The sequence below is a fragment of the Sinocyclocheilus grahami genome, unplaced genomic scaffold, assembly GCF_001515645.1.
Source record: "Sinocyclocheilus grahami isolate Dianchi unplaced genomic scaffold, SAMN03320097.WGS_v1.1 scaffold879.1, whole genome shotgun sequence".
NCBI classification, from domain to species: Eukaryota; Metazoa; Chordata; class Actinopteri; order Cypriniformes; family Cyprinidae; genus Sinocyclocheilus; species Sinocyclocheilus grahami.
In genome coordinates this window covers 273446-294268 of record NW_015506058.1, presented here as the reverse complement: position 1 = coordinate 294268, position 20823 = coordinate 273446, and the positions used below count along the sequence as shown (strand labels likewise).

Here is a 20823-nt window from a genome sequence, read left to right as displayed (position 1 = left end):
CCCCCCCAAACTGGCGTCACTATGTGCGGAAGCACATTCCAGACAGTTCAGCCAGTTACCACCCCCCTCCCAACTCCTCTTGTCCTTGTCACACAGTCTCAGTTCTGGTTACAGGTATGAGACGGAGAGAAATTGCATCCTAATGAGTCTGTTTACAGCAAAGGCTCGGTACCCAAGGCTGATAACCAGAGATAGTATGAGCTTGAACAAGGCACCTAAACCCAGATCAGACCAAAGGGTGTTGTCCGTATAAAAAGTGTTCTAATTTGGCCCAATGTGACAAGTTTTCCATACTAAATGCAAAATCAGACGTTTTATAGGTGTGGAGCAAGATTTTAGACCAATGAGATTTCACAGTGGGTGGAGCTACACAAGGCTGCAGCTGGTTTGGACACTTTGTAAGGCAGAAAAAAAATGATTTGGTGAAGATATGACTCCATGTGTCTGTGTGAGTCCGGACAGGACAGATTGTGAAAGACTGAGGAAGTGGAATAGAATGTCCCTGTCTGATAACTTGAAAGCCATTCTTGATATTTGCAGAGATCTTGATGGTGGATATGCCTGAGACAGCTTGATTTGAGCGGCACGGAAATGTATGGAAATGTTTTGTTTCTTCCGTCCTCTATCTATTCAGCCTCACAGTGGGGAGCCCCACAGTTTTTATCATCAATACCCTGATTGTTCTGGAAGAAGTAGTGGTGGAATTTCTCTTGTTCTTCTGTTCAGGGCGATCCTGAACTTGAAGGGCTGGGTAAACCCATGCTGCTGTCATTCAGGTGCCACAAAAAACACTCTTCATGGACTTCTTACAGCTTCTTCACGAGTGAAATAATGTGGCAGCATTTTTATTGTATTATTTACATGAATTTATATTGGGAATATACTGAGGGATACAAATATCTGAAACTTTTAGAAAAATTTGGACTTCATTTCATTTAAACTTGTAAATTGTGTTTCTTCCGTCCTCTATCTATTCAGCCTCACAGTGGGGAGCCCCACAGTTTTTATCATCAATACCCTGATTGTTCTGGAAGAAGTAGTGGTGGAATTTCTCTTGTTCTTCTGTTCAGGGCGATCCTGAACTTGAAGGGCTGGGTAAACCCATGCTGCTGTCATTCAGGTGCCACAAAAAACACTCTTCATGGACTTCTTACAGCTTCTTCACGAGTGAAATAATGTGGCAGCATTTTTATTGTATTATTTACATGAATTTATATTGGGAATATACTGAGGGATACAAATATCTGAAACTTTTAGAAAAATTTGGACTTCATTTCATTTAAACTTGATAAAAATGACAAAAAAGTTTTAAAAAGTTACTATAAAAATTGCTAAATAAGTAAACATTTTTATATTTGTATTTATTGTTTTATTTATAATGTAGTTTTTAAGGCAGAAAATTGTTTTCTATGTATTACAGAAATAAAATACTTTAGGTAATCAATCAAATAAGCAAATTTAAATATATACTGTATTATAAAATGTAATTAAACATTTGTATTACATTTAAAAAAAGTTCACTAGGAGTAGCAGACGTTTAGACCCCACTGTAGGCTATTTATGGATTAAAGTCGACTTAATATCTGCATTCAGTGGCTGCAGTAATGAATAAGTGATTAGGCACAGAGGAATTTCCCATTAATGTGAAGATAAAAAGAGTCCTTCAATTTGCCTCCATATAAGCCTAATTAAGCGGAGTTTGTGAAAAGCTTTTTAACTCCTGGAGTAGACCTCAATACATCAGTCGAGTTAGTTCATGAGCAGAGAGAGTGACGTTTTCCCATGAGAGTTATCAAATAAAACCAGCAATCACACAATAATAGTAAATAATGAGCACTAAATAAAGTTTAGGTCTATCTCCACAAATTGTCTTCCATTCTGAAATAAAGTCTGATAGAGTTAATTTGTTTCATATCGTCTAGTATGTTCGCCATCCTAGCATGTCTACCAGCTGGTGCACACACTGAGAAAAAGGCTCCTTCTGCTCATTGTGATTTTTCTCAGCTTCAGGGGACACCTGTGGCTACTTCCCTCACAGCTGCAGTCGATGATGGTTTAGGTCTGTGTAATGTCTGCTTTGTTGACCCAAAGGAAATTATTAATTGCCCAAAGGATGTGCAATATTTTGGGGATCACGAGAACATCATGTTTCCATTTTTTTAACCTGACTGCATATGTATAATTAGGATGGTTTTTTTTCTTCTTAAAACCTCCTCTTATCACCTTTGCTGCAGTGATATAATTGTAAATGTAATGTATTTTACTGTTATTATCTTTGCAACATTGTTTGGAGATGTTTGAAACAGTATGCTGACCCTGAAATCACACCCTCTCAGTTTTCGATGGCTTGGTGACAAAGATGAGATGTCATCAAGTGTAAGTTCAAAGACCGTCCAGTGCAACGTCCCCCACAGGGCCTGACCCTTTCCTCTTCATGTGTGCCCTTGCTTCAGTCATGCCTTTGAGCATCCAGTGAGCACTACGAGTCAGTGCTCAAGTGCTCTTTGTCTGTCCTCCTGAAGCGCATTGGCTACGTGAAGGAGCTTTTTTGTTTTCTTCTCAGCCAGCTTCTGGCTCGATTATTCACGGCTTTGCCAAAAGATTTGGTTCATCTTGTTTTGCAAGAATGCCGGGGAGACTTCAGAGGTGAGGCATCAATGATGGCACTGTTCGCCGCGACGTCAGCGAAGAACATGTTCGACTCACATGTGAACGCTTTAAGGCTTTGCATTGTTTGGGTATAAGGTTTTAAAAGTCATCCTGCTGTTGTCGGATCCATGGCATAGCAGTGCCATATGTGGAAGCCTTGGGTTGTTCCAGTGTTCAGAGCAGGACTTGAATAGGAAATGGTCCTATTTATGCCCAATGTTCTTGCAAATGTTTCCAGTCTTTATTTCATTGCACTTGACTTGCAGTGAATTACGATATGATCAAGAGACAAATTAAGGTAAAATCATGGCTTGAAATCATCTGGATAAGGGTTGAGTAAGAGTAAGTTGTCCGCCAAGAGAGGAGTAGAATCTGAAAGGCCTATAAGAAACATGGACAACTATTGGATACAACTTGTTTCTGGAAAATACCTTTGACTCACTGTTGTGCTGTCCTGGAATTTTCCAGTGTGCGTGCAAGGGAATACGGTCTTATTTCATGAGCGTGACCATCATCATTTTCACTTTTTTGCAAAGGCTAGTGTAGTCTTGTTTTGTTGTTTCTGGTCACTTAAAATGATAGTTCACTCAAACATTAAAAATCTCTTTTACTCGCATCCACGTCGCATCTAAACTCAGTTATGTAAAACACAAAATATGTTTTTGTCCATACAATGAAGGTCAATGGGGTCCAAAACAATTGCCGCTGTATGGACAAAAATATATTTTTCTTCTTTTTTGTTCAACACATGTGGGCCGAGGACATCTTGTTGTTTTGATGTTTGTGTTTTGCTTTTTTTTTTTTGGTTACAGGCCAGTGAGTGTTGCTATCCTGGAAGATTGCTTTTGTGTTTGTTGTTTTATTTTTGTTTCAGGAGTTAGGAAGGTTAAATTCTGAGGAAGATGTAGTTTTGGATTAGTTGGCTCTAAGTTGTTCTTTGTTTATTTACTCTTGGTTGAATTTTGTTGCTTTTTCTTTTTTTATTCAAACATTTCTATTTCTACATCCCTGGCTGTTGCAGTTTGTTTTTAAATTCTTTTTCTGAACGTTTTTTATGTTGGTCCCAAAGTTGGGATGTAACATAAATTGACAATGTTAATTTTTGAGTGAACTATATTTATTTTTTAAGCTCTGTTTTTGTTATATCTATAGTGCAAGTGCAATTTCACTTAAAAATTAACATCATGAATTTGTATAGCATAGTTGTTTAGCAAAATGTCAACATCCACTTTAATTGTATAGAAAACCGCATCCATATTACATGCTCTGCATATTCCAGGTCTTCTGACACCACACAATAGCTTGTGTAAATAAAAAGTGTTATGAAGTAGTTCTCTGAGATTTTTTTAATTCTTTTTGGAGCTTGGCAGCTATCTATTTTGTGCTGATTGATCCTTTGAAATCTTTGATTCACCTTTGAGTCAGTTAACTTTTGTTAAGCACTACGTGAGTCATTTTCAACTCATTCACTGACAGAAAAGCTTAAAGCTCACACCCTATTGTAAAAATCTCTCTCACTTCTGTTGAACTTTGACCTTGGCAGCATGATATGTGCCTAGGTCTCCTAAAAGTCAGCAAGTTCATTTTCATGTTAACAGCCATAATGCCCTCAGAAACTGCTGCAAGGTATGAGTCTCTTTGTCATTGCTTTAAATCAGTCCCTACTTTAGCTGTAGTTTAACTTTTTGATGCAATCTCTCAGTGTATTTACTTAACACACAGTTGTTCCTAGTTTTTGCAGATTTGTTTGGAGAGCAAATTCTTTGCTAAAGCAAACATTGGTCCCCCCCGTGGCCTTGCTGAAAGATGGTGTCATTTTCTTCACACTAAATAAATGATGTCTCTCCATAACATTTCCGTTTGGCCCCTGGTTGCAGTCTCTCACACATAGCTTGCTCAGACATGCAAAAATATGTTTTTACACGCTCTGTATGATTGCTGAAGGACCTTGCAAAGCTGCAGAAATCCAGACTAGCACAGAAAAACGAAGCTTCTTGTAAAAAAAAATAAGTGTGAGATTATGCTCTTGTCTTTTTACAAGGCATTTGTTTTATTGCATGTTCCCTGTTTAATAGTGAAAAGAAGGATTTCAGGCTGATTGATGATGAAATGATTAAAATTGCAGCAGAGATTTAAAAAAAAAAAGGTTTAAAAAAAAGAGATTTCAAGTAAAAAAAAACTAGTTTAAAATGTGCCAAGTTTTGGTGTATGTGGTCTAACCATCAAATACATTTTGAATACACATCTTTATTATTTTTTTAAATTCTTAATTTTTTTTGTTAGAAATATAAATTAATTCATAAACACCACCTGACATTTTACAACCTGAACTAATCCAAAAAAATCAGAAATTGCAAACATACTCATCATAGAAGTGGTGTATGCAGGTGATTGTGTTTACACGTTTCATTGTATTTTGAATAAATAATACACCAAAAATATTATGTCACAATCATTTGTAAAATTGGGGTGTCCCCCTCTAATTTCTAAGGTGGTTACGGTCCTGAATATTTCAGCAGCTAGAGGGGAAAAAAAGAGCAGGACAATGGAAATTTGAGGGCACTGATTTGCAGATCTTATCAGACAGGAAGGAGCTCTTAGGCATTTTGAGTGAAGCAAGGTTATGTTTGCGTGGCGTTATGCCAGCTGTGTGTAATATCAGGCTTGTCTGCTTAACCTTGATCCCTTTTTCTGTGCAATCTTTCAGAGATGTGTGTATGTTTGACTCCTGCATTGCTGACTTAGTGTCTTATCCAGTCCTTGAATCCAGCTCTGTCTGCTAGTGGGCCGTACCGAAGCACAGATTATTTAGAAAAGAGAGCATATGGTATCCAGTCATCTTTCGCTTTATCTCCGTTCTACCTTTAGCTTGCAGACACTACTACCAGTCTATCTGTGTGATATCTCCCTGTACATTAAAGAGCACATCTCACTAATCTCACGTCTGCTTACCTAACCGTATCTGATCATGCTTATCTGTGACTTTCCCATGCATCGTGTGCCCAACTATTTAAAATTGTTTGCATTTCCCATTTAAATATTAGGACTGGTAATGATCCGTCCATCCCCGGTTCATTGCTTTATAGTGATAAATTTCAGTGTGTTTTGAAGGAATGAAGAATAAACTGCAGGGCTTAATATTGCTTTCTCTCTTTTTCTAGGCAAGGCTTTCGACATCACCTATGTGCGTCTGAAGTTTCACACCAGCCGTCCTGAGAGCTTTACCATCTACAAGCGCACTAGTGAAGACGGGCCCTGGATTCCCTACCAGTACTACAGCGGCTCCTGTGAGAAGACCTACAGCAAGATCAACCGCGGCTTCATCCGCACTGGTGAGGACGAGCAGCAGGCTGTGTGCACAGACGAGTTTAGTGACATCTCACCTCTCACCGGAGGAAACGTGGCCTTCTCAACACTCGAGGGCCGACCCAGCGCATATAACTTTGACAACAGCCCTGTACTGCAGGTAAACCAGTCTTCTATTTTTCTCTTTTTGAGCTCTCACTCACCTTCCCTTGATTACTCTAACTCGCTCATGAAAAGCATTCACGCCCCACTCACAGTCTCAGACTTAACAAAGTTATTGGTGGGAATCGAAAACTCAGTTTCCAGATGTGTTGTTGTGTAGTAATGTGCGATTGCAGCCTAGTTACTTTTCCAAGATTTTTTTAGTCCAGATTGAGCAACGTTCCACAGCCTCAAACAAACAGCTCATAATTTAGAAGCGTTTGCATGTGAGAGATATTAGTATTTGTGAAATATATCAGTAAAACAAACATTTCCATTAACTGTATTTTCTGGAAAATAAGTTGCACCAAGTTGCTATTGTAACTGCAATAGCAGAAAATCGTTTAAAAATGTATCAAATGATAAAGTAATAGTAAAATAGTAGTAGTATTGAAGTGGATCACATCTACCTTTAAATGATGATTGCTCTGCATTTATTTTATGTATTCCTAGCTGAATTTTCAGCAGCCACTACTTTAGTCTTCAGTGCTACATTATCTTTCAGAAAATCATTCTAACCTGCTGATTTGGTGCTTAAGAACCATTTCTTTTTATCACATATATTTAATGGTTTTGCTGGTTAATATGTTTTTGTGGAAACAGTCTCTGAAAATCTTTACTGTCACTTTTGTTTAATTTAGTGCATCCTTTATGTATAAAAGTTTTAATTTCTTGAAGACAAAATCTTGCCTAGCCTTAACTTTTTATTGTTGTATACTTATGTTTTTGTTTTGTTTTATAATTTTTTTAAATTTTTTTCCTTGGCTGAGCATCATGTTGTTTTCATTTTATTTTATTTTATTTTTCATGGTTTAGCACCATGGTTTTGTACCTCTGTGAAGTTGACACCACATAAAAAGAAATAATCACCAAAACTATGCCATTCGTTTGTGCTACATTTGTGCTGATTTGTGCCGCAAAAACAAACGTTTTGTCAGATTTAGACAAACTGGGGTGGAGAGTAGCATCACAGCTCCCGATAACAATTTGGTTACATCTAAGGAAGGAAAATCGATGCAGTGTTTGTTTTAACGGCACAAACCCAGCACAAACGAACTGTGCTGATTTGGAGCGATTTGGGCAACAGTGGGGTGGAGAGTGACATACACAGTCAGAAAAATTATGTTTCATGTCTCAAACACCAAACCAGCACAAACGTTCATTTTGCGGCACAAATCAGAAAGGCATAGTTTTGTTGATTTATTTCTTTTTATTGGGTGCCAACTTCACAGAGGTTTATTACGTTGCTTCATAAAAGCATCAGTTTTATTGTTAAATAGGTTTACGACATGTTTCTGCCCGTTACCCACCACAGAATTACTGTTATGCAGAAATCCTTCTGTTACATTGTTGCATTTCACCAGAACTTGATATATTTCCCGAGACCACAACCACAGAAAAAAACATTTTTCAGACTAATTAGATGAATAAGAGACAGATGCTCAACCCAGTGTGAGCTGAGTCAGTCCTTCCACGTGCTGACTATGGAATATGTTGTCAGGCAGAGAAAGCGTTCTGCTTGCCAAGCCAAAACAAGATGCTGCCATGGTTACAGGGAGGCGAAAAGAGGTTAAGTGCGTGAGATATGAGCAGGGGTGGGTGGACAGCAGATAATGTATGGCTGAATTCATGCATGGAAGCAGGCAGGCAGGCAGGCTGCTGTGTGTTCGTGAGACCCGTGGTGCACTGTCCAGGTGCTACCTCGCCTCCCGCTCGCTCAGCACAGCCAACAGTTGCAACATGTTACTAGGTGACACCCCCAGATTTCCCACCCCATTCTGATTGTGCTTGGCAGTGCACAGACACAGCTGGAAAAGAGTGTGTGTGCATGTGATGGACAACGTGCAGCATACATGCAAGAGCTAGGACACTTGGATCTGGCCTTGGAGCTAGCCTTTAATTAACAAAATTAAGCAGTATTATTATGGTAAACATTTGTTTTTGTTATTTTTATTTATTTATTTATTTATTGTAATGTTGTTTTTCAAATGTAATGTTACCTTTACCAAATGTACAATTTTAGCCCAGTCGCCAGATACTTCCATATCAGACATCTCATGTGGCGTAAAGCTATTAATACCAAAGACCCAAACTCTTTTTATAGGAATGGATCTGTTTCGGTGGGTTTATGTGGCTGTCATGCCGGGTCCTTTATAGAAGTGTGTGATGAGTGAGGATGACTAGTTTGTTTGTGGACTTTGAAAATGATCCACAACAAACTGGCTTCACTCATCATCTGTCATTAATATCATTAGTTGATAATTAGTTGTTACTTTTATATGTTCTATCTTTTGTTTCCAAGCAGTGCTGATGGTTAGATTTTGTTCTATCACATTTCTTGGGGGCTGAAAAGGGTTAAAGTCAAAGTGAACTCAAATGTGAAAATCCTGTCATCATCGTTTTGCTTAAAACACATGATGTAAGTTTTCCACGAAACACAATAGGAGTCCTGTTTGCTCTTTTCCATACAATGAAAGCGGATGGTGAATATAACTGTCAAGCTCAAAAAATGACCTTGTGAAGTAGTGCAAACATTTTAAACACTATATTCCGACTCTAGAATTTAGGTAGAATTTAGAGTCTAAGTCTTTTGCTTTTAATCGCGTCACGTGAAGTGAAGCTGTTTTTGCTCTGATGACAGATTTATTTATGCAGCTCCTCCAAATATAAAGTTCAAAAAAATAATCTGATGAGATGATGGACGCTGTAGTGCTTTAATATATTTTTAAATCTTTTAAAAATTGAATATTATTTCATATTTACTCAATTTAAAAACAACATAAATATGTAACATTTAGCTAAAATTATGTTGTGAAAAATAAACTTGTGATATGGAGTAACAGTGACATAAAATTACTCACACCTTGCTAGAAGATTTTGATCATACTGCCCATCCCTAAATTATAGTATAGCTTTGTGTTAGGAAAATCTGATATTATTGATGATCCCCACATTTCAGTGTGATGAATCTGTGTTTATGTAACATGTTTCTCTAGGGGAAGAGAACTGTGGTGTCTTTGGCTCTCTTCACAAACAGGAACATGCTCTGAATCACGGCTGTCAGCTATGGATAAGGTGTCAGAATGACTTAAGGACGTTTCCTCCTCAGTTCCAGCAGGGGTTTAGTGGACTGAAAAAGTTCACCGTTGTTACAGGGTTGCCTGGCTCCACTTTGACCTCCCGTGTTATTCTGTCAACTCCGCTTGTAAAATAACAACACGCACGGTTTATAGCGAAACCAGAGGAAATGCTTGCGAAGCTTTTAGAAAGGACTAAAGTCTTGGTTTGACTCATGTTTTCGTTGGTTCCTGAGATTGTTCCCATTGGCACTCCCAGCATGTGGCCACAAACAGGCAAAGTTCAACTGCAAGTACTGCGCGACATTATTCTACATGACATTTACATGCTAAACGTCACGCTGGTGTTTTTCTCTTCCCATGAAACCTTTCTGCAGACATTACAGTGCCTCAACATGACTCCAGCAGGTTTGGTTTAGATTAGAGGCCTGAGGATTTATTTTCTTTAGACATCTGCACACAGAACAGATGGGAAGAATTCTTCCCTGCTGAAGCCACTGTAATAACTATTCCAAAAAATGAAAACAAAAATGTTACATGTTCATCTATGACTGGCCTTTCTCTGTCTACATTCTTGCTTTTATTGTCCCATTTTATAATTTTTTTAAATGCCTAATTTGTCATTTTGTTTCTCTCTATCAGGATTGGGTGACTGCCACAGACATCAGAGTGGCCCTGAACAGATTAAACACTTTCGGAGATGAAGTTTTCAACGATCCCAAAGTTCTTAAATCCTACTACTACGCTATCTCTGACTTTGCTGTGGGAGGAAGGTATGTTTTTGGTTTCAACATCTGCTCTCTGAACGTAACACAAGTTCAAGTCAACATCTCCAGATGTTCTGGTCATGGATGTCTCTGTTGCTTCACTCTCTTGCATACATATTTTAGCTAATATATAGTTTAATGAGGCATTCACATATCTTCCTTGTACTCAGACCATGGATATCAACAGCTCCATCTGGAATGCTGGACATGTGACCCGAAAGATGATATGAGGTTTTTCAGTGTGCAAACAAAAGAAATGAACCACCGCTTTAAAAGATTAGATCGTTGCGTGTGAGTTTTCATGCTTTGAGCGAAATAGGTTGATTGGGATGCATTGCTTCATTTTAAAATCTTTCTGCATGGGAAAACCCACTCTCTGTGAGAGCGAACCTATAGTTAAGATAACAGCACAAGAATTATTTGTTTTAAACCATTTTGTTCAACTGTATATGTGAAAAAGGACCAAAACAATGAATTCTAGGTACACCAATGAAATAATTATATCTTTACCTCCATATACTATGACCGTGAGCTTTAGGGATGAAGGACATGCTGAAGAATCCCGTATGAGGGATCAGAGCGCTGTCGAGCAAGTGTGAAACATCTCTAGGTGCACCATTGCATGTCTTTTCACCTTAATCTGTTTGAAATGTGGAGCAGATTTCCATTACACAGCCGACATTCCCTACATTCCTGCCTGGCAGTGCTGGATTACAGAGTGCAGTGGAACTGGAATGGGGTGGGCAGAGAGTCTGGAAAAGGAAAGGGAACAAGGCAGAGGCCGAAGGGAATAATTTACACCTGCTGCCTCACGGTCTCTGAGCTCCTGTCCAGCAGACATATCAGCGCTTACTGACAGCCGCATGTTCCTCAAGTGATCTGATCACCAGAAACGTAGCATCCTGGGATATTTATTGTACCCGTGATAAATATATATTAGGATTAATGAGAGAGGAAGAATGCACGTCTGATGAGTGCACATCCTCCACCAAGTTGTTATTCCTCACGTCACCTTTTCCGTGAGGCTTTGCCAAGGATCACCTGAGACAATGTGCAAGAGGTGACTTTAGTTGCACAAGCCCTCTCTTGTTCTGAGGCTTCTGTCAAGTTGTCTCCGCTGGTGAATATGTTCGTTGCTGTGTGCAACTCAGTGGAGTTGTGGACAAATAAGATTTTGTGCCCAAACTGTCACACCGGATATAGTGATTTTTTGGGGGTAATCTGAGTTGCAAGAAAGCTTCATAACCAATTTTCTCATGTTTCAGTATATTTTGTCATGTTATTTTGTGTAGCATTCTGTTCAAGTTGCAAATTTAATATATGCAAAAACAAAGTATCGCAAAATTTGATTGACACAGAAATTAAAGATGAAGCCACAGACAATTTTATTAAATGTTATACGTTTTATTAAATGAGAGCAATTAGACTATTCAAAGAAGAAATAGTAGCTAATTAATTATTCATAACTTTTTTTCTATGAATATCTCTGAATTTGTGCTCTATATGTTTCCATTTTAGGTGGTGGTCTTAAAAGTTCCAGATTGTAGAAGGAGCTCCTCGTTTAGCAATGTGCTCCTCCTCCATTTCAAGTCTGCTTTCCGCCATATCGCTCTGCACTGTCGCACACAGAACTAGGCTTTATCGTTATTATGGCGGGAAGACTAATTCTTATCATGGGGAGAATTTTTACCAATATATTGCAAATGATAAGATATCATTATAAGATAGTGTGCATTTTGGAAATAATAAATTATGTATGCATTTATTTAATTAATATATAATTACATGTATTTTTTTAAATATATTAAAAAATTTAATTTTATCACTAAATTTGAATAAAAATACTAGAGTGGAAGACTTGAAATATATTGCTCGAAGTCATATGGACTGCTTTTAAGATGCTGTAATTCCTTGTGTATTTCTATTATATTGCAAAAAAAAAAACTGTTTAAATACATTTCCAGCATGATATACTAAAATATGCAATATTTACTGATGGTTAAAAAGATAAAAAAAAACAGCCTGTTCAAAAACACTACATACTGTAGTGGTACTGTACTACTGCATACTCTCTGCCGCTGTATCAAAGGGCAGGCAGGATAAAGACACAGACATCAGCTACTCAATCTCAAAACAAAGGTGCAGTGACGTTTCAGTGATAGGTTCAATAAACATCGTCAGAGCTCTGTGTTTGAACAGCTTTGCGGCACGTTTGTGCCTGCTTGGTTTGTGTTACGCACAACAGCGGCAGGATGTGTACACATACAGTAAGTGTGCCCTATCATTGTGTGGTGGCCCTTTTGCACCTGACCGGTCTGTTACCTTCCCCCTCCCCATCCAGGTGCAAGTGTAACGGCCATGCCAGCGAGTGTGTGAAGAACGAGCGCAGCAAGCTGCTGTGTAACTGCAAACACAACACAGAGGGACCAGATTGCAACGTGTGCAAGCCCTTCTACAATGACCGTCCCTGGAGGAGAGCCGCCGCTGACAACCCCAACGAGTGTCTGCGTGAGTTTGGTCTTCAGTGTTTAGTCAACTTTTCCTCGAAAATGTTTTGCTTTAAATGGTTTTCCTCATGTAAAGGAAAAATGAAAATTTTTATTATTTATTTACCATCATCTAATTCTAGACCAGTATAAAAATGACCCTTTTTATATTGCCAAGCTCAATAAATTTTGAGCAATCATCATAACCTTTTATTAAAAACAGATTTGTTCTCTATATTCTAAATATTTGTGTATACACACTACCAATTAACTTTTTTATATATATATATATATATATTTTTTTTTTTTTTTTTTTTACCTTTATGCAGCATTTATGAATATGAATTATGAATGAATGTTTTTTTTTATTATTAAATAAATAATTCACCTCCATTTTTTTTTTTTTTTACATTTTTAAAATAGTAGCAATAAACACTATTTCTTAATGTTATTCACTGCTATTTTTTTTCTACCAGAGATCTCGTGTCATTGAATTAAAATAGATAAAAAATGCTATAATAAATAAGGGTGCAAATGAGATGTCCTCTCAGAAATTGAGTTGAATATGTAAAATGCTGCAGAATCCCACCCATTTGGCCTCCGTCATGTGTACATTGAGAACTGCAGTCTTTCCCCACAGACTAACCTCCTCCATACGGAGTCATTTTCTTAAACCAAAGTTATATTGTATATGGAAGGGGTGTCTGGTGTCCTCCCTCCCCTTCTTTGGACACATGCATGCAGGCACTTCCTGGAAATGCATGACTAATGTGCACATCTGATGTACAGCAGCCTGAGACCCAGTGTTCTCACACCCACACAGCTCCTGCTCCTCCATCATCTTATTTCCTCCGTGTCTCTCTTTCCATTTCTCTCTCATGAACATGTCCACTAATTGCTCAAGCAGAAATCTTACTCGAAATCCCGATGAATGCCAAACCACATCTGCGTATTTCAGTTCCTTTAGCACCCCAGATTTTTCAAGCATTTATTTCATGTACAAGTGTGATTGTGTGCGTAATATTCACATTAATGCCACCCCTGGGAGTTTTTACATTGAATATCTGACTAAAGGTTGTCTCTATGTTTCAGCTTGTAACTGTAATGGAAAGAGTGGCGAATGTTACTTCGATCCTGAGCTGTATCGTGCCACTGGTCATGGAGGTCACTGCCGCAATTGTGCTGGCAATACGGATGGGCCGAACTGCGAGCGATGCCTGGATAACTACTACAGAGACCCCTCTGGCCAGCGCTGTCTCTCCTGCAGCTGCAACCCTGTTGGTGCGTAACAAAATGTGCCTCACACGTACTGAAAAGTGACGCTGCGGGCTCTTTGATCAGCGTATTTCAGTTCCTTTAGCACCCCAGATTTTTCAAGCATTTATTTCATGTACAAGTGTGATTGTGTGCGTAATATTCACATTAATGCCACCCCTGGGAGTTTTTACATTGAATATCTGACTAAAGGTTGTCTCTATGTTTCAGCTTGTAACTGTAATGGAAAGAGTGGCGAATGTTACTTCGATCCTGAGCTGTATCGTGCCACTGGTCATGGAGGTCACTGCCGCAATTGTGCTGGCAATACGGATGGGCCGAACTGCGAGCGATGCCTGGATAACTACTACAGAGACCCCTCTGGCCAGCGCTGTCTCTCCTGCAGCTGCAACCCTGTTGGTGCGTAACAAGCGGGTGTGCCTCACACGTACTGAAAAGTGACGCTGCGGGCTCTTTGATCACCCCCTGGTGGCTGGTTGCAGTACAGGTCATAAACCCCGCCCTCTCTATGTAAACGAATGGATCTTGAGTCAAAATAAAAAAATACATTTCCAATACAATTTTCCGAAAAATGGTTTTGGTAATTTAAGGTAGTTGTTATCGCGCTGATATATGTTCAATTGTTCGTTTTTTGTGATAAGTTTGATTTTAGCTAGTAATTTGATGCTATAAAAACGGGGCGTGTCGTTATGGTTGATTGGGCCTGCGGGAGTTTGGGCGGGAGTTTGATACCGCGACTCCACCTCACGACACTACTGCGCAGACTCGGGCTCCAAATGACGTCATTTACTCAAGATGGCAGCGGCCATACTAAGATGCTTTGGCTTCACTTTTCTATAGTGGAAGGAATAGGAGACGCGCCGTCCATCTTTTTTTACAGTCTATGGTAACAAGACATACTACACCAGCCCAAGGTGGAAGATGCATAAAATCCATGCTTGTTTAGTTTTGTTTTATCTTTTATTTTCTTGTTTTGTTTTGTTTTATTTTTTTGTTTTGTTTTTGTATTTGTTTTGCTTTTTTTTTTTTTGTATTTGTTTGATTTGAGTTTTTTGCTTTGTTTTTACTCGAGGAGAAAACTAGAGAAACTGAACAGTGTGACAAACAATAATGTAATGTGTGAAGAAACCAATAGAGATTATTTTTCATTTTATCATTTTGTTTTGGTGTAAATTTAAACAGGCCCCCAGAACTTGTGTTTATGACCATTTATTTTACTGGTTCTTCATCTACAGGTTCTCTCAGTACCCAGTGTGACAACACTGGCAGATGTAGCTGTAAGCCTGGAGTGATGGGAGATAAGTGTGACAGATGCCAGCCTGGGTACCACACACTGACTGTGGCAGGCTGCAGGTAAAGTGCTTTAACTCATCCATGCTTGTGTGGCTTAAACCACCAACCTGCAAAACGTTCTTACACTTTTTAACTTTTTAAGGACTTCTTTTCGAGAAGGTTATATTTGATTTGCAGACCCATTAATCAGTTGATTCCTTCTCCTTGACCTTCTTGCTCCCTCTTTTCCCTCTCCAGACCCTGCTCTTGTAATCCAGCCGGAAGCACTCAGGAGTGTGATGTCCAGACCGGACGCTGCCAGTGCAAGGAAAATGTGGATGGATTCAACTGTGACAGGTCAGACTCATTACTTTAGAGAAACATTTATGCACATGTTCACACACACAATGGCAACTGTTGTGGCTTTTTTAACACCCCTGCTGTTAGTGTTGTCCATACTCGACTTGTTCACATGGACAAAAGTTATAATTACTAGGATTGTTTAAATATGTTCTCAAATTAGAAGCGAGTCATCAACAGAATTAACTCGAACATCAATGCTCCAAAAGCCCCATAAAGATTGTCTGCCTTTCAGCTCCTGCTCTGTTATGAGGATGTCTGTCAAAGCTTTTATAAACAGATGTTTATAAGGGGCATCTGATGTCTACTCCGTTTTTCTTATGGAAAGTCCCTATGTGGGTGACACACAGAGGCTCTGAGGCCATGTGTGTGTCTGAGAAACAGAATTAGGACTCTCAGTGTCAGATGGAAGAGAAAATAGCTCAGGGATGGCAAAGGTTTCCCAGCAGAGAGCCCTCAGCCAGACCATGTAGGGCCTCCAGACTTACAGTCACCAAAGTTTAACTAGTCTAGTGTTCTGCTTGTTGACAGTGATGGGCCTTCTCTACATGTTTCATGATGTGTCTATAATTTAGTGTGATTAATTTTTTAAAATAAAATAATCAACAACTTTTTGAAAGGAGTCTCTTACAATCACCAAGGCTGCATTTGTTTGATCAAAAATGAATTTGTTTTTGTTTTATTGTATTATAAAATGAAATTGATTCCTGTTATGGCAAAGCTGAATTTTCAGCAGCCATTACTCCGGTCTTCGGTGTCACATGAATCTTCAGAAATCATTCTACTGTGCTGATTTGGTGCTAAAGATGTTGTTATCAGTGTTGTACTGCTTAATATTTTTGTAGCATTTCTTCACTGTTACATTTGATTGATTTAATGTGCTCTTGCTAACTAAAAGTAATAATTTCTTTAAAAAAAAAAAAAACATACTGGCTGCAAACTTTTCTACAGTAGTACAAACGACACATTACAATAAAGTACAATAGTTAAAACAGTTCAGAGTTGTAATTAACTCATTTGTCTTATTTTTCCACAAATATTGATATTGTGATTAATTCAGTTGAATAATCTGGATATTTTTTCATTGATTGGCAGCCTTAATTTAAACGTATATCCCAAATATTTGGAATTTCCAGTTAGATTTTCCATAATCCCAGCTCTCCTGCTTGCTTTTGCCTTGCACAAAAAAAAAACTCGAACCTTTCATTCACATGTCGGCTGTGACATTCCTCTCAGTCACCAAGTTTGGCCACACATGAACTGGATAATCCCTGCAGTATATACTCATGAGACACAGACAAAGGGGGAGAAGTGAAAAGACAGATTCAGGAAGGACGAAAGGCATGTGTGTCTGAAGCGACAGCTCTTGATTTATGTGTGACCTGTTTTTAGAGACCTTACGATGATCTGACTGATGTTAACTGATGGCCTGCTTACTTCACTCACTCTACACATTATGACCTGTGGGGCCCACATTCAAATCAAAAAACAGTATTTCTCAATAATTTAATAAATACCATATCACAACACCTTTTGTGAGAATGTTTGGTAACACTTTAGATTAGGGAACACATATTCACTGTTAACTGTTAAGAGTTTTCCCTCAATAAACTCCTAATTTGCTGCTTATTAATAGTTAGCAGGGTAGTTGTTAAGTTTAGGTATTGGGTCTGGTTAAGGGATTTAGAATATGGTCTTGCAGATTAAGGCATTAATATGTGCCTAATAAACAGCCAATATGCTAGTAATATGCATGCTAATAAGCAACTAGTTAACAGTGAGAATTGGTTACTAAACTAAAGTGTTACCAAATGTTTTATCCACAGATGTATATATGGTGGTTTTAAAACATGTTATAAGTGTAATTGTAATTACTATAACAATAATTAAAATAAATATCATGACAGCAATTAAAACAATATTTAGTAATAAAATTAATTATTATTTATTAATTACTGAAATGTTCCTCAAGAGTAACATGCTGTGAAATATGAAATCAAACTAAATTAAAGAAAAATCCACAAAAGCTGATTAGTCAACCGGCTTTCATCTTTCACTTTTTTTTTTACTTTTTCAGGACCTCAGAAGCTGTTCCTCTTCTCTTTAGAAGTTGATCGCAGATTTGCAGAGCCATCAATCAGTGTTGATTTAAAGCCGATTCCTTCTCCTCTAGTTTTTTGCTCTCTCTTTTCCCATTCACTTCAAATCCAAAAATAGTATTTGTAATTTTGAATGCTGAGGAAATCCCATGACATTTCACAACACCTTTTGTGAGAAGTTTTCAGCCACAGATGTGTGTATGGTGGTTTTGAAGCATGCGAAGCGAGAAATGAATAAAACTGTAGTAATAATTGTATTTATGTGGAAAATAATTCAAATATTAATTAGTGTGACAATAATTCAAATGTCCCTGAACTTTACAAATGAACTAATCAGCCTGTCTCATTACTAATCAACTTTTGCGTCTTTCTCTCAGGTGTAAACTGGGCTACTTTAATCTGGACCCCCAGAATCCCCAGGGATGTACTCCATGCTTCTGCTTCCAGCATTCCACTGTGTGTGAAAGTGCCGATGGCTACCACATACACAAAATCACCTCTGCATTCGACAGGGGTGAGTATCCATCCAATAGAGTGTCAACACCCTGTTTATACTAACTGTTTATACTATACTAATGTAAAATCGGCCACAGTTACAAAGGATTGTGACATGGAGAATGAATAATATATCTTACGTATGTCTTTGAATAGATGAAGAGGGCTGGAAGGGACAGCAGAGAGACAGCTCTAGCGTTCCCGTGCAGTGGTCACCCACCTCTCGAGAAATCTCACTCATCTCAGAAGACTACTTCCCTATCTACTTTGTGGCTCCAGGTATAATAGCAGACGTGCTTTCCTCTGTATGTTAAAGGGAAGAATGTTTAATGAATAAGACTGGTCAAATCATCTGGGATGTTTTCTTGTAGAGACATTTCTTGGTAATCAGCTGCTGAGCTATGGTCAGAACCTCACGCTGAACTTCCGGATTCAGCGACATGATGCTCGACTGTCAGCGGAGGACGTTGTGCTGGAAGGGGCTGGGCATCGTGTTGCTGTGCCACTTATTGCCCAGGGCAATTCCTACCCAGGAGAGGAGACACAAACCTTTGTGTTTAGGTGAGGACTAAACTGAGTTTTTTTGTTAAAACTAGGGCTGGTAATTGCTTAAATCAAATGAATCCGATTTTTAAAAAATTAAGATTTACATATTCAAGTACATAAAAATACACCAAACAGTAATAATATATTGTGAAATATTATTATAATTTAAAATAACTATTTCCCACTTTAATATATTTTAAAATGTAATTTATTCCCGTGATTATAAAAGCTGAATCAGCAGCCTTTACTCCAGTGTCACATGATCCTTCAGAAATGTTTCTAATATGCTGATTTGGTGGTCAAGAAACATCTTTAATTGTTATGAAAGTTTAAAAAAAAGTTGTGATGCTTAATATTTTATTTAAAAAAAAATTTGGGTTCTTCATTGAATATTAAGTAGTGCTGTCAAACGATTAATCGCGATTAATCGCATCCAAAATAAAAGTTTTTGTTTACGTAATATATGTGTGTGTACTGTGTATATTTATTATGTATATATATAAATACACACACATACAGTATATATTTAGAAAATATTTACATGTATATACATTTATATTCTTATATTTTATATTATATATAAATATATAAACATAACATATTTTTCTTAAATATATACATGCATGTGTTTGTATTTATATATACATAATAAATATACACAGTACACACACATATATTATGTAAACAAATTGTATTTTGGATGCGATTAATCGTTTGACAGCACTAATATTAAGTTCATGTTGTAAATTACATACATTCAATTATTTATACACATCAGAATACACTGACATTAATTGCCAGATTTAGTTTTCATAGTCAGCTCATTCATCTTTTTGCAGCTCAGTAGATTTATGCATATGTGTAGCTTATCTGATGTAATCAAAATGTTAAATATCATCTCTTGTCCTTTAGACTCCATGACACAACTGACTATCCTTGGAGACCCACCACAAAACATGCCGATTTCCAGAAACTTCTGTATAATCTGACTTCAGTTATGATTCGTGGAACCTACAGTGCAAGAAGTACGTCTGCTAATTCACTGAAGAGGAGCTTTTGTTTTAGACACTTTATAAAGACAAAATAGGAAGGGGGTTTAATTTGTTTGATTACCATGACCTTGAGTTCTCTGCTGTGAGACTCTTAAGGTAATTTTAACTGATACTTAATAATGTTTCTGCTGTAGGTGCTGGTTATTTAGACAACGTGTCCCTCGTGACTGCCCGCCGTGGCCCTGGAACTCCTGCTCGTTGGGTTGAGAAGTGTGCGTGTCCTCAGGGTTACTTGGGGCAGCATTGTGAGCAGTGCGATCTGGGATATAGGAGGAGCCAACCTGAGCTGGGCCGCTTTAGCAGTTGCGAGTCCTGCAACTGCAACGGACACAGTGACACTTGTGACCCTGTGACAGGTTTGTCATCACAACTGACTTATTTGTATTGCATTGCCATAGTGTTGATAAATCATTTACTTATCTGCTCTCACTATTTATTATCTGGATGTGGGCATTACGGAAGGTAATTTGCTCTGGATGCATGCAACATGAAAGCCATTGAAATAATAAAAGATATGATTTAATTAAATAATGTCAGTACTTTGACTGTTTTTTTACCCAGAAAGTTGGCATGAAGGTCTAAAAAGTTTGAAAATAACACTAAAAATTCAGCTTTGAAATCGCAGGAATAAATTAAATTTTAACATATATACAAATAGAAAGCAGTTATTTTAAATATTAAAAATGTCACAATATTACTGCTTTTGCTGTATTTTGGATCAAATAAATGCAGGCTTGGTGAGCAGAAGAGAATTCTTTAAAAAAACATTAAAAATCATACTGTTCAAAAACTTTTGACTGGTAGTGTACATTAAGACTTTAAGAGTTGTGAAAATACATATTTTGGGATTTTTCTATAAATATGCCACGCATTCACAAAATTCACTTTATACATACAGAACATACTATACTGCAGTTTTAATCAGTAGTGCTACTTTTGCCTTTGTGTTGATATAATGTTTCCATCTTGTGGTGGTGTGTGGTATTACATGGTAACTTTGTTTCGTACTTGCAGGAATGTGTAACTGCCAGCACAACACCGCCGGCATGAGCTGCGAGAGGTGTAAAGACGGGTTCTATGGCGACTCTACAGTTGGCTCATCTTCAGACTGTAAACCATGTCCCTGCCCCGCAGGTGCCACGTGTGCCGTGGTGCCCAGGACCAAAGAGGTGGTCTGTACAAACTGCCCAACTGGAACCACAGGTACAGGCTCTGAGCATTCGATCTGTTTGGAGATT

The 20823-nt window shown here is 38.0% G+C and overlaps 1 protein-coding gene across 1 annotated transcript in view; it reads left to right on the top strand.

Annotated features, from left to right (window-relative positions):
* The window catches only part of lamc1 (laminin, gamma 1), a 60262-nt gene that overhangs the window by 31077 nt on the left and 8362 nt on the right, over positions 1 to 20823 (top strand). Inside the window, exons 2-13 of the mRNA XM_016248457.1 lie at positions 5811 to 6115; positions 9876 to 10006; positions 12342 to 12508; positions 13579 to 13767; positions 14997 to 15114; positions 15292 to 15390; positions 17870 to 18006; positions 18144 to 18266; positions 18359 to 18548; positions 19446 to 19558; positions 19720 to 19941; positions 20600 to 20788. Of these exons, the coding sequence (XP_016103943.1) occupies positions 5811 to 6115; positions 9876 to 10006; positions 12342 to 12508; positions 13579 to 13767; positions 14997 to 15114; positions 15292 to 15390; positions 17870 to 18006; positions 18144 to 18266; positions 18359 to 18548; positions 19446 to 19558; positions 19720 to 19941; positions 20600 to 20788 (1983 nt within the window). The remainder of the gene's footprint in view (positions 1 to 5810; positions 6116 to 9875; positions 10007 to 12341; positions 12509 to 13578; positions 13768 to 14996; positions 15115 to 15291; positions 15391 to 17869; positions 18007 to 18143; positions 18267 to 18358; positions 18549 to 19445; positions 19559 to 19719; positions 19942 to 20599; positions 20789 to 20823) is intronic.